Below are 15,369 nucleotides of genomic sequence, written 5' to 3' on the forward strand. Positions count from 1 at the left end.
CCATAACAGTTTGCTGCATATTATCCAAATAGAGTCATAAAACTGGGGTATAACACTGTGGTCGCTGTATTTATGTACGGTATTACTCTCGGATTACATGCCTCTGCCCCCCCTTCCCCCCCATCCCCCCATGTTGGGGGGGAGTGTGTGTGTGTGTGTGTGTGGGGGGGGGGGTGAGGGGGGGTTATGAAACGCTCTCGCTACCACACGTATGTCAACCAATTTCGACCAATTTTAACCCGTTTCCTCATTTTATTTTTTTTTTTTTTTCTCTCCTCCCTCAGCTACACGCGGTTGTAGATTCGTCTATCAGCAGTCTATTTCCTTGTGTTCATTCGTATGTCTTTGTCGTTGGGTTTAAGACGTTTTCTTTTTTTTTTTCTATCTCTCAAGCGATATGTATATATATGTATCAATATTTTCGTATTTTCGTAATGTCTTATCTGACCCAGTTTACCGCAGGCATAAAGTTTTCCCCCCCACTGTCTTAATTAGCCGGGAAACTTCCGACTTGTTTTATCAGTCACAGGAACGTTTGCCCATCTTGCTTCGAGTTGTCATCCCTTCTGTACTTCCTTCGTGTTTTGCTTTCTTCTTTTTTGTATCTATGAAACAACCTTCGTACAAAATCCCTTATTATTTAACATAGTCGTAAGACTCACCAAGGTTTGTGCTAACGTTTTCGATTCGAATCGTTTGACACATTCCACATTTCTTTTTTTTTTTTTAACACGTTTTCACCTAAAACGCTACCTCAGGATTCGTGTACATTACCGTTCACCCAATTCATGAGACCCCCATCCCCCTCCATCCATCCCTACATGCTCCCTCTCGCTGATACGCTCCATCTTCTCCCTCACAATAATGCTCCTCACCATCTCATCCCTCACTCCTCAGTGCTCCTCATCTCACCATTTCAACCCTCACTCCTCACTCCACTGTTCCTGAGTTATCCTTCATCATCTCCCTCTCTCGTAATGTCTCTTTCCCTTCCTCCTCTCATCTTCCCTCCATCTCATTACTCCTCCTTAGTCCACCTGTTATCACCACTCATCTCCTCACCAGTACAGGCCTCCCATCACCCACCTCCTTCATACTGAACCCCCACGTCCACTCCCATCCTTCGTGTCCTACCGTGTCGTCCTCCTCTCACGTGTCGTCTCCACCTCCCACCATTCCCTCCCTCACATCATCTTGGCTCCATCGTCTTCCTCCCATCTTTATTTGCCCCCCCCCTCACTTCATGCCTCCCGTGCCTCAGGCTGGCTGGCGTGGGAGGGGCAGCAGGCTGGCTGGCGTGGGAGGGGCAGCAGGCTGGCTGGCGTGGGAGGGGCAGCAGGCTGGCTGGCGTGGGAGGGGCAGCAGGCTGGCTGGCGTGGGAGGGGCAGCAGGCTCGCTGGCGTGGGAGGGGCAGCAGGCTCGCTGGCGTGGGAGGGGCAGCAGGCTGGCTGGCATGGGAGGGGCAGCAGGCTCGCTGGCGTGGGAGAGGCAGCAGGCTGGCTGGCGTGGGAGGGGCAGCAGGCTCGCTGGCATGGGAGGGGCAGCAGGCTGGCTGGCATGGGAGGGGCAGCAGGCAGCGTGCACGTGCCTTTCTCCCGTGTGAACCAGGACGCACCCAGACAGCCAAGGAGCGCCACTTCACCTCATTACCCAGCACTGAACGTCACCCTCGGTGTGCGTGTGTGTGTGTGTGTACAGCGGGTCCAGGCTACTGACTCCACGACGTGGGGACCACTAATGGGTCCATGTGTGTGTGTGTGTGTGTGTGTGTGTGTGTGTGTGTGTGTGTGTGTGTAATTAGTCTCAGCGCTGTCTCCAACACCGACACTTTATTATCACCACCAACAGCAGTAGCAGATACAACAACAAGACACAGTCTTCCGTTCCTCACCACCACCACTACCACCACCACCAACATTGTAACTTTACTATTCCTACTACCACTCCAGCTACCACCACACGTAGCAGTTACAGCAGCAGTGGTACTACCACCACCACCACCACCACCACAACCAATACCACAGCCAACGCCCTTCCACTATCAGCAGCAGCTGAAGTAGCAGCGTTCTCACCCTCACCACCCCTCACCAGGAGAGGTAGCATTTCCAGGAGGTACTGCAAGCTGCTAGCATCATTCCCTGCCTCACAGCTCCCTCCGCTAACGCTAGCAGTTTCCAGACCTTCACTATCAGGACTACATACTTTCCTGAAGATCATTAACGGGTTGTTATTATCTCCTAGTCGTCCTAGGGGCTTCGTAGATGCTAGTGGAGAGAGAGAGAGAGAGAGAGAGAGAGAGAGAGAGAGAGAGAGAGAGAGAGAGAGAGAGAGAGAGGAGGGGGTGAACGCGTGCCTGACTTTGTTGTGTTATAATCTGTAATGTTATCACAACCTGGCAAACGCCATTTCATGCCTGAGGTGGACGACGCACTGGGGAGCCCTCGAAAAACAAGCGATAGATGTCCAGATTATGGCTTCGCCTCCTGAGTAGATCTTTGAGTATGTTTACGCACGTCAGAGAGAGAGAGAGAGAGAGAGAGAGAGAGAGAGAGAGAGAGAGAGAGAGAGAGAGAGAGAGAGAGAGAAGGTCCTTGATCCTAGAGGCGACAGGCGCATCCAGTAGTGAAAAGACTGACCTCTACGACATCTCTTGCCCTTCGTCTTTGTCAGGTTGAAAAGGGGTTGGAGTTCATGGGGAAGGAAGCCTGGGTTTTGTAGAGGTAGGCTTGTGGGATCCTGTGTATACAGGTAGTTTATGTAGGACAGGAAGGAGAGGGGGCAAACGTAGGACTTATTTTTTTGTGAGAAACTTAGAAACTCAAGATGTCTTTTTCCTCTTTATCGTGTCGGGTTAAACGAGGTGTCTGATTATTTGGTGAAATTTTGTGTTTTATGCCACAGGGTGAGGGGGTCGACTGCCCTCCATGGCATTGATGTGTTGCATGTGCTGTGTGGGAGTAATGATGGGAGGACGCTTGTTCATCACAGAAGTAGTACATGGGCTAGCCAGATAACAGAAGACCCGAGGGGTCTGTGACGAGGTTATCCGTTGGATAAAGTACAAGGGAAAGACTGATAACAGAAGACCAGAGAGGTCTGTGACGGTATTATCCGTTGGAGGATAGTACAAGGGAAAGACAGATAACAGAAGACCAGAGACAGATAACAGAAGACTAGAGACATAACAGAAGACCAGAGACAGATGACAGACGACCAGAGGGGTCTGTGACGAGATTATCCGTTGGAGGATAGTACAAGGGAAAGACAGATAACAGAAGACTAGAGACGTCTATGACTAGGTTATCTGCTGGGGGATTAAGATGGGGATTCATAATCCCTAATGTGGACAGTTGGTGTAGACAGAAACATCTATAGTGAAGTAGAAAGCTATGTAGGCAAAAATAGGATGGGAGGGAACTGTTTATGAAGCAGATGTAGGAGTGACTACCGAGAATGAGTAGAGGGAGGCACTGCTCGTAGCGTTGCTTGTAGATGGAAAACACTGTTGTTGGAGGTGTGTCGTAGTGATCATGTTGAGTGTCAAGATTGCCAGCGATCAAGATGCACAGCGCCTCATCCTCTGCTGCTGCGGTGGTGTGTGTGTGTGTGGTGGTGTGTTTGCCACACACGAGCATTCATGATGACGCAAAAAGAACTGGGGTAATGCAGGGTGCGCTGGCAACCTAGCTGCTACGGCATCGAGAGCAGGAAACGAGCAATTACTTGCACACGAGGGAGAGAGAGAGAGAGAGAGAGAGAGAGAGAGAGAGAGAGAGAGAGAGAGAGAGAGAGAGAGTTATGGTGTATTATCATATATATTAGTTGAGTTCTGGTGTATTATTATTATTATTATTATTATTATTATTATTATTATTATTATTATTATTATTATCATTATTATTGTTGTTATTATTGTTAGTACTGACGATACGCCAACCACTTGCTCTCTCTCTCTCTCTCTCTCTCTCTCTCTCTCTCTCTCTCTCTCTCTCTCTCTCTCTCTCTCCCCCCCCTGTTTCTCCAGTGATCTCTCACCTTTGGCCGGCACTAAATGACCTTCTCTGTTGACGCGACGGATGCGTTGAGATAATGTATCACATTTTACCGGTCTCGTCGTCAAGGGGAATTGTGTCCATCCGACTTCGAAAAACCACAATGTTGGATCATCCCAAGTTTCTGTCCAATCAGTTCTTTAATCCCAAAACTTTTATGATTATACTAATTCTCATATTCTCCTAATAGGATAATTGTTATTACGAGTTGTTATATGATTGTCTGCGTTGTCGTATGTCAGCTGTGGGTTTGGGCAAAGCTTGACCATACTTGCTTAGGTCGTGGGAAGGTCAGGTCGAGGTGGCAAGAGACCTGATGGCCCAAAATGAGGATGTCTGTGGCCTTATTTTCAAACTCTGACAGGAAAAAGATAGCGAACCAGAAGGTAAACGTCAGATCTGCCTAGTTACTTCATAGAGCACAGACGTGGGTAGAAACCCGCCAATGTCACCCAGGTCAAATCAAAGAATAAAAAAAAAGATACAGAAAAATCTTCAATCTTTCATTTCATTTTCTTTTATGGAAAGAAATGTCCTGAAACATTCCCCCATAGTTCTCCATGCCTGGAAACATAGGGTTGAAAGAGGAGAAGAAAAAAACGAAATTACTCCCCTATTAATGTTTGAGACCCAAGAGAAAGAAAAATAATGAGATCTTAATTTTTATTTCTACGCCATCGTTGCTCGGAGGTCCACGTTGAAGCAACTCTAGACTGGTTTAATTGCACACTAATTATCCGGAAGGCATTGTCAAACTTTTCACAAAAAGTCTTAAACATTTTTTTTTTTTTGAACTGCTGCTGAATATATTAATTCAGTATTTAAACGTCTCGCGGAGGCGAACAACCTCCTTATTGGCTGAAGGATTTCAAGCTATAGAAAACGGCTGGTGGAGAGGGACTCTCTTGTTTTGTGTAGTTTCAGCTATCTGTATCCTACAGTGTCTTGATTTGGTATTCCCCCTCAACACACACACTGAATGATTCTGTGACACCTAAACAGCTGTCGACTTCGCTTCTCCTGCCGTACAAACGGGTAACTACAAATTCCGTGATAACACTGAACACAAAACCACACGAGTTTAAAACTCTCTCTCCCTCCCTGAACTGTACAAGTTAGTAATGACAAACACATGATTACATTCAAACACACGCACTTACACATTGATACACGTAGTAGCACACACACACACACACACACACACACACACACACACACCACACACACACACTACACAACAGAATCACATTACAGGAAACAGCAATACAAACTCCTCCAACAGGGATCGTCCCTGACCAAGACGAACGCTGAAACATTGATCGCCAAGTTCTTTTCATCGCTAGGGACGGTCGGTGAGCGATCAAAAACAATATGTAGAAAATGGGGGGATACTTTTTTCTATTTACCCTCGCCCCATAAGCATGAGGTGCGATAATACAAGGCCCCCGTACGTGCATGCTAATCCGGCAGTGCAAGTCAGAATGAACGCTTCTGAACACGGGACAATTGTCGTATGAATTCTAAATCCTTGATGGTCCATTGCTTCACCTGTTAATGGTAGGAATTTCGTTCGTATAGCACGCGTGAAATGGCCTCCGCCTAAACCGTGGGACGGGTGTGCGCTGGCCAAACGCAACACCCAGCTTAGTGGGGACGGAGGGTAGGGGAGGGGTCCTGTGTAGGGAAGAGGAGCTGGGAGGGGGTCTTGTGTAGGGAAGAGGAGCTAGGAGGGGTCCTGCCTAGGGAAGAGGAGCTAGGAGGGGTCCTGTGTAGGGAAGAGGAGCTGGGAGGGGGTCTTGTGTAGGGAAGAGGAGCTAGGAGGGGTTCTGCCTAGGGAAGAGGAGCTAGGAGGGGTCCTGTGTAGGGAAGAGGAGCTAGGAGGGGTCCTGCCTAGGGAAGAGGAGCTAGGAGGGGTCCTGTGTAGGGAAGAGGAGCTAGGAGGAGTCCTGCCTAGGGAAGAGGAGCTAGGAGGGGTCCTGTGTAGGGAAGAGGAGCTAGGAGGGGTCCTGCCTAGGGAAGAGGAGCTAGGAGGGGTCCTGCCTAGGGAAGAGGAGCTAGGAGGGGTCCTGTGTAGGGAAGAGGAGCTAGGAGGGGTCCTGCCTAGGGAAGAGGAGCTAGGAGGGGTCCTGTGTAGGGAAGAGGAGATAGGAGGGGTCCTGGCTAGGGAAGAGGAGCTAGGAGGGGTCCTGTGTAGGGAAGAGGAGCTAGGAGGGGTCCTGCCTAGGGAAGAGGAGCAGGGAGGAATCCTACATAGAGAAGAGGAACAAAGAGAAGTCATGCATAGAAAATGAAGATGAGGGGAAAACGAAACGCGGACGACAAGAACAGTGGAACTGTATGTATCCTAACCACCCAGTCTGCCAGACGGATACACACACACACACACACACACACACACACACGAACAGGGTCTTTTATTACGACCAAATGAATAACTCATTATACATGGGAAGCCAGGGTGGTGCCGTGGTCAGTGTTGAGACGACGAAGCTGGCCATCGATCGACGCCGGAAAGGAAATTACCCAACGATAGAACCTCTCGAATCAAGGACGGCAATAAAGAAAACGAGAAGCGAAGGGGGAAAAAAATCTAAAGAAAAAAAAAAAAGAATCAGTTTAGCGGAGAATCACGCAGGAAATTACTTGATCACCAAAATGGAAATAACGAGAAGTGTGTGTGTCATCAACACGCCTTGGGTCACGCTGGCGAATAAACGTTTAAAAGAATTTAAAATAAAAAAGGACAGATTTTATTATAGAAAACGTTTATGAAACTGGTAGAAAAATGTGGGAGAAATGAGAGGAGGGAGGGAGGGAGGGAGGATGCGCAGTCAACACGGGTATATATATATATATATATATATATATATATATATATATATATATATATAATAAGATGGGAGAGAACGTGGGGGCACGATACGAGTGATGGAACAGGGGTTTAAAACGGCGGAAAAACGTTTGTCTGAAACGTTCACTGTAGGATGGGGGAACAGCTGAAGCTCTGGAGAATATAAAGTTTAGAGGGGGAAGAATATCTGTACAGTCAAATGAAATCATTACTAGGAATATACAAGTGGGAAAAAAAATCAAGATTAGAAATTAAGAGATGAACTATGTGATTTGAACTCTCGCCTCGTTTAGACAAATTACTTGTGATTAGAGATTAGATTTACACTCATGGTAGCGAACTTGCACACACACACACACACACACACACACACACACACACACACACACAAACACTCGTGTTGCCTTTTTGTCTCAGTGGATATTCAGGGAAACTTGTGAGGGAAAAAAAAGGATAGGATTTTAAAGCACAGAATTATAAAAGTGGTAAAGAGAGAATAGATAAAGTGACAAGATGAAGCATGAGAAAACATTTTGGCTCTGGGGGGAAAACGTGCAAACGGGATGAAAACGGGATAGCAGAAACATGTGAGAGAAGGAAAAAGAATCAGAGAAAAATAAAAGAAAGACACGTAGAAACAGAGTGAACGAGAAAAGGGAGAAATATGGGTAAAAAAAGAGAGGAAGTGGGTGAAGCGAAGAAAGGCAGAGACAGAAAAAGAAAACAATAACAGCAACAAAGGAAAGAAACAGAAAAGATTGAGATAAAAGATGATATAAAGCAATGTAAGGCAAAGTATTATATGCTATTAAGAATTCTTCGTATAAGTTACGTAAATCTGTTTTTTTTTTTTCATCCCTTTGGAGCGGCAAGTAAGTGAAAAGGTTAAAGTTGAGAGTTGGAGATTAAATATTTACTTTTCAGGTTTATAAACTTAAAAGTTGTGACCGCTTGAGCTGAACTGGGTAGGTGGGGAGGGGTCGGTCTCAAGTGCTAAGTGGCTGAAGTGAGTAGTATTTGAAAGTGTTAATCTCTGTGGTGAGAAGCAGTGTAAAGTGGGAATGTCTTATTGATGAAGGAGGGAGGAGGGAAGGAGGAGGAGGAGGAGGGTAGGATGAATATGTAGATTTTTTCCTTTTAATAGTTTAAGTATCTCTCGTAGCAGGAAGTGTCGTAAGTGTTGGAGATTACTGAGGATGGTTCAAATGACTAGAGTTTAGTTAGGGATTATATGTGTGTGTATATATCAACACGAGCATCCTGGTCCCATGGGAGCCGACATAACACATCGAGTCCCGCCCCCACGCCCTCCTCCACGCCCGCGCGCACGCACGCACGCATCGTTGGGTCTATCTGTCTGTCTGTCTGTCTTGCCACAGGAACCACCTCGAGGGGCGCCCCCCTCCGTCATTAGTGCATCTCGTAAGACGAACTGTCAACCATGTTGAACAGTTGGAGACCTCAGCTACCAGTCTTTTGTTCCACCATTACCTCTCTCTCTCTCTCTCTCTCTCTCTCTCTCTCTCTCTCTCTCTCTCTCTCTCTCTCTCTCTCTCTCTCAGATCTACGCTACACAGCCCAGCCATACGGACGAACAAATGTGCCGCATGGGAACAGACGACCACAAAAGAAAAAAAAATATATATATATATGGCTCTGTCCACCAAGAAAGAAAAATTGTTGGACAACACATTCGAGCGTGAAGCTTGTGTTGATAACTTCCAGTGTTTCGGCTCCTGTGTTGCTGGTGTTGTCGTAGAAATTCTGCCACAAAATCGAACTACATGTTCGCTCCTCCCAGAGTGAAAGCAACTTTATTTTGATGTCTCTTTCATTTGTCGTCTTATTGCCAATGAAGACATTCAGGCTTGATGTTAAGCTTAAGCCTACTGATATATATATATATATATATATATATATATATATATATATATATATATATATATATATATATATATATATATATATATACATATTCCAAGGAGTCCACGGGGAAATTGAAACACGATAAGTTCCCAAGTGCACTTTCGTGTAATAATCACATCATCAGGGGAGACACAAGAGAGAAATATAACAGTCAGTTGATATACAACAAAGAGACGTAGCTAGGACGCCATTTCTAGATAGATAGATAGATTGATAGATAACGAAATGTTCCTTTGCTTTTTGTCGTTATTCTCAACCCAGTGGGAGCAACAGGTCTGTGGGAAATAACGAAAAAGAAAAGACGGCTGTGTCTGAACTTGGCCTGTTGTGGGCGGGAGTAGCGCAACTTCGGTCGAGGGAGGAACCAGTTCTTTAATTCTGCAGCGGTAGACCGGAATAGTAAATAGCGACCAATAGAACCAGGTAATGAGGCCCCCAAAATCACGACACAACATTTTTTTTACAAACTACAGAAGAGAAATTAGAATAATTATTTGAAAGCTTATCCTGATAAGACGTTAAGATAAGAGATAAGGAAATGAATTAGATGTTTTATTACGATTTTTAGTATTTACATTGTCCCCTCTATTTCAATATCATCCCATTCCATACCTACGCATCTGTCTCCATCCTCCTCCTCCTCCTCCTTTCCATCCTCCTTCTCCTCCTCCTCTCCATCCTCCTCCTCCTCCTCCTCCTCCTCCTCCTCCTCCTCCTCCGATCCCTCCCCAGTTGATCAGCGGCTGATGACGCCCCTTAAGATGCCTCCATTAACGATGGTTACTTAATGATTCACGACACAATGGGTAGCAATTCCTCTCGCTCAGGCCACCACTCTCTCCTCAGCCCCTCCTGCTGGCGTGTTTCGGGACTCAGGCGATGAATATTTGAAGACATGCTTGAGTGATTGACCCCCCCCCCCCCTGCCCAGGCGAAGACAGGTACTGTGGGTGGCGTACAACTCCTCACCCGGACAGTGAGCATCTGTGAACGTTTAGTGAAGCACAAACACTGTGCCCTCGACTCGATCTAGTTATGTCTCCCTCAAGGGAGTTCGTGTGTCTTTAGATCATCACTTGCAGAAGTTGAGGGTAGCTTCAGTGCTGCCCTTTGGTCGTAGCCAGGATGAAAGCAAGAGCCACATTAAGTTCACCAGGGATCACTTCTTTCCAGTCATTCTCTTTTCGTCCTGAATGTTGTTGTTTTCCGATCTTTCTGTTTTCACAGGTATTGTTCCCTGTCGTCAGCAACCTGTGAGTGTCCCAGCCTTTGAACACAAAAAAGAATTAGCCATAAGGCACGTAGTGAGCTGCTGCTTCCCAAAATTGTTGTGTAGAAACCTGTCATGTGAGGCTTGACCGTTATGAATCCTGTGGAATTCTCTTCTTTAATATGGATTGAGTGTATATAAGATGCAGGGAAAACAACAAGTTTCCATCTGTCTGTTTATCTCTCTCTCTCTCTATATATATATATATATATATATATATATATATATATATATATATATATATATATATATATATATATATATAGATAGATAGATAGATAGATAGATAGATAGATAAATAGATAGACATTCAGGCAAAAGAATAGTATCCGAGAAATAAGAGCTATGAAAAAAGTGCTTCTAATGTATTAGTTATCCATAAATATGTAAAAGAAAATAGTTGAAAATGTTATCATAGAAAATGAAAAATAATGGGAGGGTAACTCTTACAGAAGTTGTGTTTCTCTAAAAAGTTTGTAATTTTTTTACAGATACAGTGGTATTTCCATTGTTCTGCCCTCAGCATATATATGTATATATATATATATATATATATATATATATATATATATATATATATATATATATAAGAAGGATGTCTTCCTTCTGTAATTAATCAGTCTGTTTTCTGATCGAAACTAGTTTCCGATACTGAGATTTTGTTCCGCTAAGCTTGTGCTGTACTTGGAGAATAAAATAACAATTACTGATCGTGATTCGGAGCATTGTATACTTCTGAACAATAACATAGAAAGCGATGAAAATGAAGGGTCATGCCTATCAGAAAAAATGTGGGGTTGGTTAATATTAAAGTACTTAAAAAAGATTAAATGAAAAAATAAATGAACCTATTAACCTCCACTTGAAAATGTGGTGTATAGTTGAAATGTACCAACATTATAGTCATCTGCTGCATCCTTGTTCATATGATTCTTTTTAATGTATTCAGAATATCAATCATGAAATACGAGCTTCAGTGGGAGTTTGTGTTGGATATATGTCACCATTAAACTTAAATACATAATACAGTATATAGTATATATATGTATGTAACATACAGTAGTACATAGATTCAAATCTATACAATATGTGATACGTACATAAGAATACAGAAATACATGATGTATTTATTATGACACATCTAGACGATAAGCAGTAGGATCAGGGATGATAGCGAGGATCAGGGATGATAGAGAGGATCAGGGATGATAGCGAGGATCAGGGATGATAGCGAGGATCAGGGATGATAGCGAGGATCAGGGATGATAGCGAGGATCAGGGATGATAGCGAGGATCAGGGATGATAGAGAGGATCAGGAATGATAGAGAGGATTAGGGATGATAGCGAGGATCAGGGATGATAGCGAGGATCAGGGATGATAGCGAGGATCAGGGATGATAGCGAGGATCAGGGATGATAGCGAGGATCAGGGATGATAGCGAGGATCAGGGATGATAGCGAGGATCAGGGATGATAGAGAGGATCAGGGATGATAGAGAGGATCAGGGATGATAGCGAGGATCAGGGATGATAACGAGGACCAGGGATGATAACGAGCCCCCGAGGACAGTCCCTAGGATTAGGGATGGTGAAGGATGGTGGTCAGGTCAGGTCAGGTCAGGCGTGTTTTACCCAACACCCTCAGGGAGGGTAGGAGGGTCATGGTTGGCTGGCCTCCTCACCCTCCAACACCCTCAGGGATGTGACCAAGTGTGTGTGGCCGGGTCGGGTATGGCAGCCTCGCAGATGTAGCCCACGTTGACGACGTAGTCGTGACACTGGGCGATGATCACCTCGAGAGGAGGCGTGGTCTGGGAAGGGCGCAGGAGGCCGCAGTCCTCTGTGTCGCAGGAGTAGCCCTCCTCCTGAGTACACCTGATCGTGACCTGGTCGTGGATCCAGGTGATGTCCACGTTCCCCGGAGCTGTCGGTGGGGGAGGGGAGTAAGTTCAGACATTTGAATGATATGAAAGGGTGTTTTGATCCCTTATAGACTGAGTCAGTATATGTAAAAAAAATGGGTTCAGTTTTCTTACCTCTTACTTTAACGTAGAATACTTGAGACTATGTCTGTTTTCTTCCGAGTCTGAAGTGCATGTGTTTATTGTCTTTATTCATCACAAGTGTAAAATTCAAAAGGAGGACATTCAGTGGGGGACGAAGTGTGCGAATGGATTTGAAGGAAGTGCGGTTCAAGTTGTGGGCGTGACGTGTGTTCATTGTGATGCTGTGATATGGATCCTCTCTCTCTCTCTCTCTCTCTCTCTCTCTCTCTCTCTCTCTCTCTCTCTCTCTCTCTCTCTCTCTCTCTCTCGCAAGACACCCAGAGAGGACTTGGAGGGGAATCAGGAGGCTTGTAGGGGGCGTATGTAAGGGGGAGCGTGCAAACAACCCAAACCCCCCATCCTATTCGCCTCCGTGAGATCCCGTCGCACTCCGATTCAAAAATTGGAAACCACAGGTTCACTCCTCTATCGGCTAGTAACAGGAGCCAAGGTGGTGGTGGATCAGTACCTCCAGTACTGTTGAGTCTCCATCCAGCCCAGACGTAGTGTCGGTACGGGACGTCTTCCTCGTTGATCTCCAGGATTGGCAGCCACATCTGGTGGTAGCTCATCCTGCCGTAGACGTCCTTCATCCACTCCCACTCCTCCTGCGTGCGGGGCACCAAGAACTCACCCCACAGGTCCTTGCAGGCCTGCTGGGCTCCCCACCACGATAACCCCGACGAGGGTGCGGGCTGGTAATGCACCAGCCTGCCGAGGTCCACCTTGAACCCGAATTCCCAGTACATGTCTGCGGGTTTGAGAGAAGGAGAAAGACATGCGCACATGCCTGTGGTCAGAGTTTACAGCTTGAGGGAAGGGAAGGGTGTGTGTGTGTGTGTGTGTGTGTTAGGGGGGGAAGGATCATTCACCAGCATTATTAAACTAGTTTCCTTTTTTTTAATGTCTCTTTTATGAAATTATGGATTGATATAACCCCTACACTTTGTTACGACAGCCTCGATCTTCAGGACTTTGATTGATAGAATCATGATACAAATCGAAGGATCATTGGCAGTCCTTCCTTCGTTTTTTTTTTGTAATATTTTCATTAACATTTAGATCCACGATGCGACAGAGTGGAAAAAAAAAAAAACCTGTTCAGAACGTAAATACATCAACGATTTCATTGTCTTGGAAGTTAACTTGGTCGTATCGATTTCATTATTTTTTATACTCGCAGATTATTAAGATAATTAGGTGCAAAAGTAACCTTGTAAGATTATCTTATCCTTTAACTTGATAATATGATAGTTGAACCCAGTGTTGACGTAAGTGTAAAGCATCTCGCCTCTGTGATACTGGTTTACCCCGATCTCAGAAGTTTACCTCGATCATACTGGTTTACCCCGATCTCAGTAGTTTACCTCGATCATACTGGTTTACCCCGATCTCAGTAGTTTACCTCGATCATACTGGTTTACCCCGATCTCAGTAGTCTACCTCGATCATAGTGGTTTACCCCGATCTCACTAGTTTCCCTCGATCATAGTAGTTTACCCCGATCTCAGTGGTATACCTCCACACCATAATGGCTCATTGCCTCACAGTGGTTCCCACCTCATGATCCCTGATGGCCTTGCCTCCCCACAGTGGCTCACCTCTGTCGTAGTAGAGGGCGCTGCGATCGTCGATGGCCAGGTGGTAGTAGGACGTGAGGACCTCGCACGTGTAGTTCCTGTTGTGGTCGCCGATGTTGCGCACGTTGAAGGCGCGGCAGGTGGGTCGCTGGGTGAGGCACACGCTGAAGCATCGACTGAGCGACGCCGACTGTAAAGTGAGCGGAAGCGTCGTCGTTTAGTGGGGTGATCTGCGTCTGTTTACGTGGCGGCAGAACCGCACGTGAGGTTTGACTCGCTGAACCACACGGGGCTAGCTAGCTTTACCATACGTGTGGTTAGCTAGCTGTACCACACGGGGCTAGCTAGCTTTACCACACGTGTGGTTAGCTAGCTGTACCACACGGGGCTAGCTAGCTTTACCATACGTGTGGTTAGCTAGCTGTACCACACGGGGTTAGCTAGCTGTACCACACGGGGCTAGCTAGCTTTACCACACGTGTGGTTAGCTAGCTGTATCATACGGGGCTAGCTAGCTTTACCATACGTGTGGTTAGCTAGCTGTACCACACGGGGCTAACTAGCTTTACCATACGTGTGGTTAGCTAGCTGTACCACACGGGGCTAGCTAGCTTTACCACACGTGTGGTTAGCTAGCTGTACCATATGTACCATACCGGGTTAGCTGGGTGGCGTAATTGACATAAGATGAACGTTGTTAGTGAGAGAAAGAGAGAGAGTAGACAGTGAGGTACAGCGTACCATTGTAGCTGGATGCTGTAGGGAACACTGGTATTGAGTTACAGCCTCACTCACCTGCAGTTTCAGGTGGATGTGTCCCTCCACGATGTAACCGCGCAGCTCCTTGAAGTAGTTGTTGGTGAGTGGGAAGCCAGTCGTCAACAAAGCTGCCATAGTCAGGAGCCGAAGGCCCTCACGTTGACCCATGCCTCTCTCCTCCACTTGACGAGGTCGTCCGAGGTCAAAGAGGGTCGTCTAATGCCTCCTGTATTATCAACAAGGATCTTTTAGCTCTCCGTCATCATACAACGACCCTGTCATTACGTAATATTCCCAGCAGAGTCACACGTTCGGGAAATAAGCTCATCCTACAATACAGTAGAGAAGGTTATACAGTATAGGACATTGACCACAGAGAAATGTAGCTAGAAAATTTCAGATTAGCACGATCGTAAAGGTTCACAGGGAGATAACACGCTATCAGTGTGCAAAGCTTTATAATATACCAATCTTTTTTGACCGCACCTATGTCTGTTTGTGGATGACGTTTTGAAAAGAGTTTTAAACCATTGGTGGAGTCCTAAAGTCTCCATGATCGTCCGGTTACACAGTGGAAGTACTAATTCAAGAGAAACAGACGTGTATGATACCGCGTTGCCATCACAATCCCCACCACTGTGCCGTGGAATGTATATAATAGTCCATTTCACCACACTTTCAGTAGACGAAGTTGATTTGAACACGACCAAGCATTTCGAATGGAAATATGTCCTTTCACGTAGACACAAAGACATATAGATACGTCTTTTTTTTTACCATTACATTCCAGCTCAACTTGAGTGGAGCTGTTCGTTATGTTCTCTCGACTCATATACAGCACATTTGATAGGGCAAGTCACGAATCGCACTGAATATAAGGCGGTA

At 45.7% G+C, this 15,369-nt stretch overlaps 1 protein-coding gene across 1 annotated transcript; it reads right to left on the reverse strand.

Annotated features, from left to right (window-relative positions):
• Positions 1-10,816: 10,816 nt before the first annotated feature.
• Positions 10,817-14,708, reverse strand: LOC139757699 (uncharacterized). The gene is made up of 4 exons (XM_071678448.1): positions 14,521-14,708; positions 13,747-13,915; positions 12,615-12,896; positions 10,817-12,024 (listed from the first exon to the last, which is right to left on the reverse strand). The coding sequence occupies exons 1-4, from the start codon at positions 14,650-14,652 to the stop codon at positions 11,795-11,797; spliced, it is 813 nt and encodes a 270-aa protein (XP_071534549.1). The 5' UTR covers positions 14,653-14,708; the 3' UTR covers positions 10,817-11,794.
• Positions 14,709-15,369: the final 661 nt, after the last annotated feature.

This window comes from Panulirus ornatus, chromosome 28, assembly GCF_036320965.1.
Source record: "Panulirus ornatus isolate Po-2019 chromosome 28, ASM3632096v1, whole genome shotgun sequence".
Taxonomy (NCBI): Eukaryota; Metazoa; Arthropoda; class Malacostraca; order Decapoda; family Palinuridae; genus Panulirus; species Panulirus ornatus.

Bases quoted from the DNA above. Each gene is read 5' to 3' on its own strand.
- LOC139757699 (XM_071678448.1), bottom strand. From the start codon at position 14,652: ATGGGTCAACGTGAGGGCCTTCGGCTCCTGACTATGGCAGCTTTGTTG. The intron at 13,916-14,520 runs GTGAGTGAGGCT...CTCACTTTACAG, and splicing joins ACATCCACCTGAAACTGCAG to TCGGCGTCGCTCAGTCGATG. The intron at 12,897-13,746 runs GTGAGCCACTGT...TCAAACCCGCAG, and splicing joins CGCCCTCTACTACGACAGAG to ACATGTACTGGGAATTCGGG.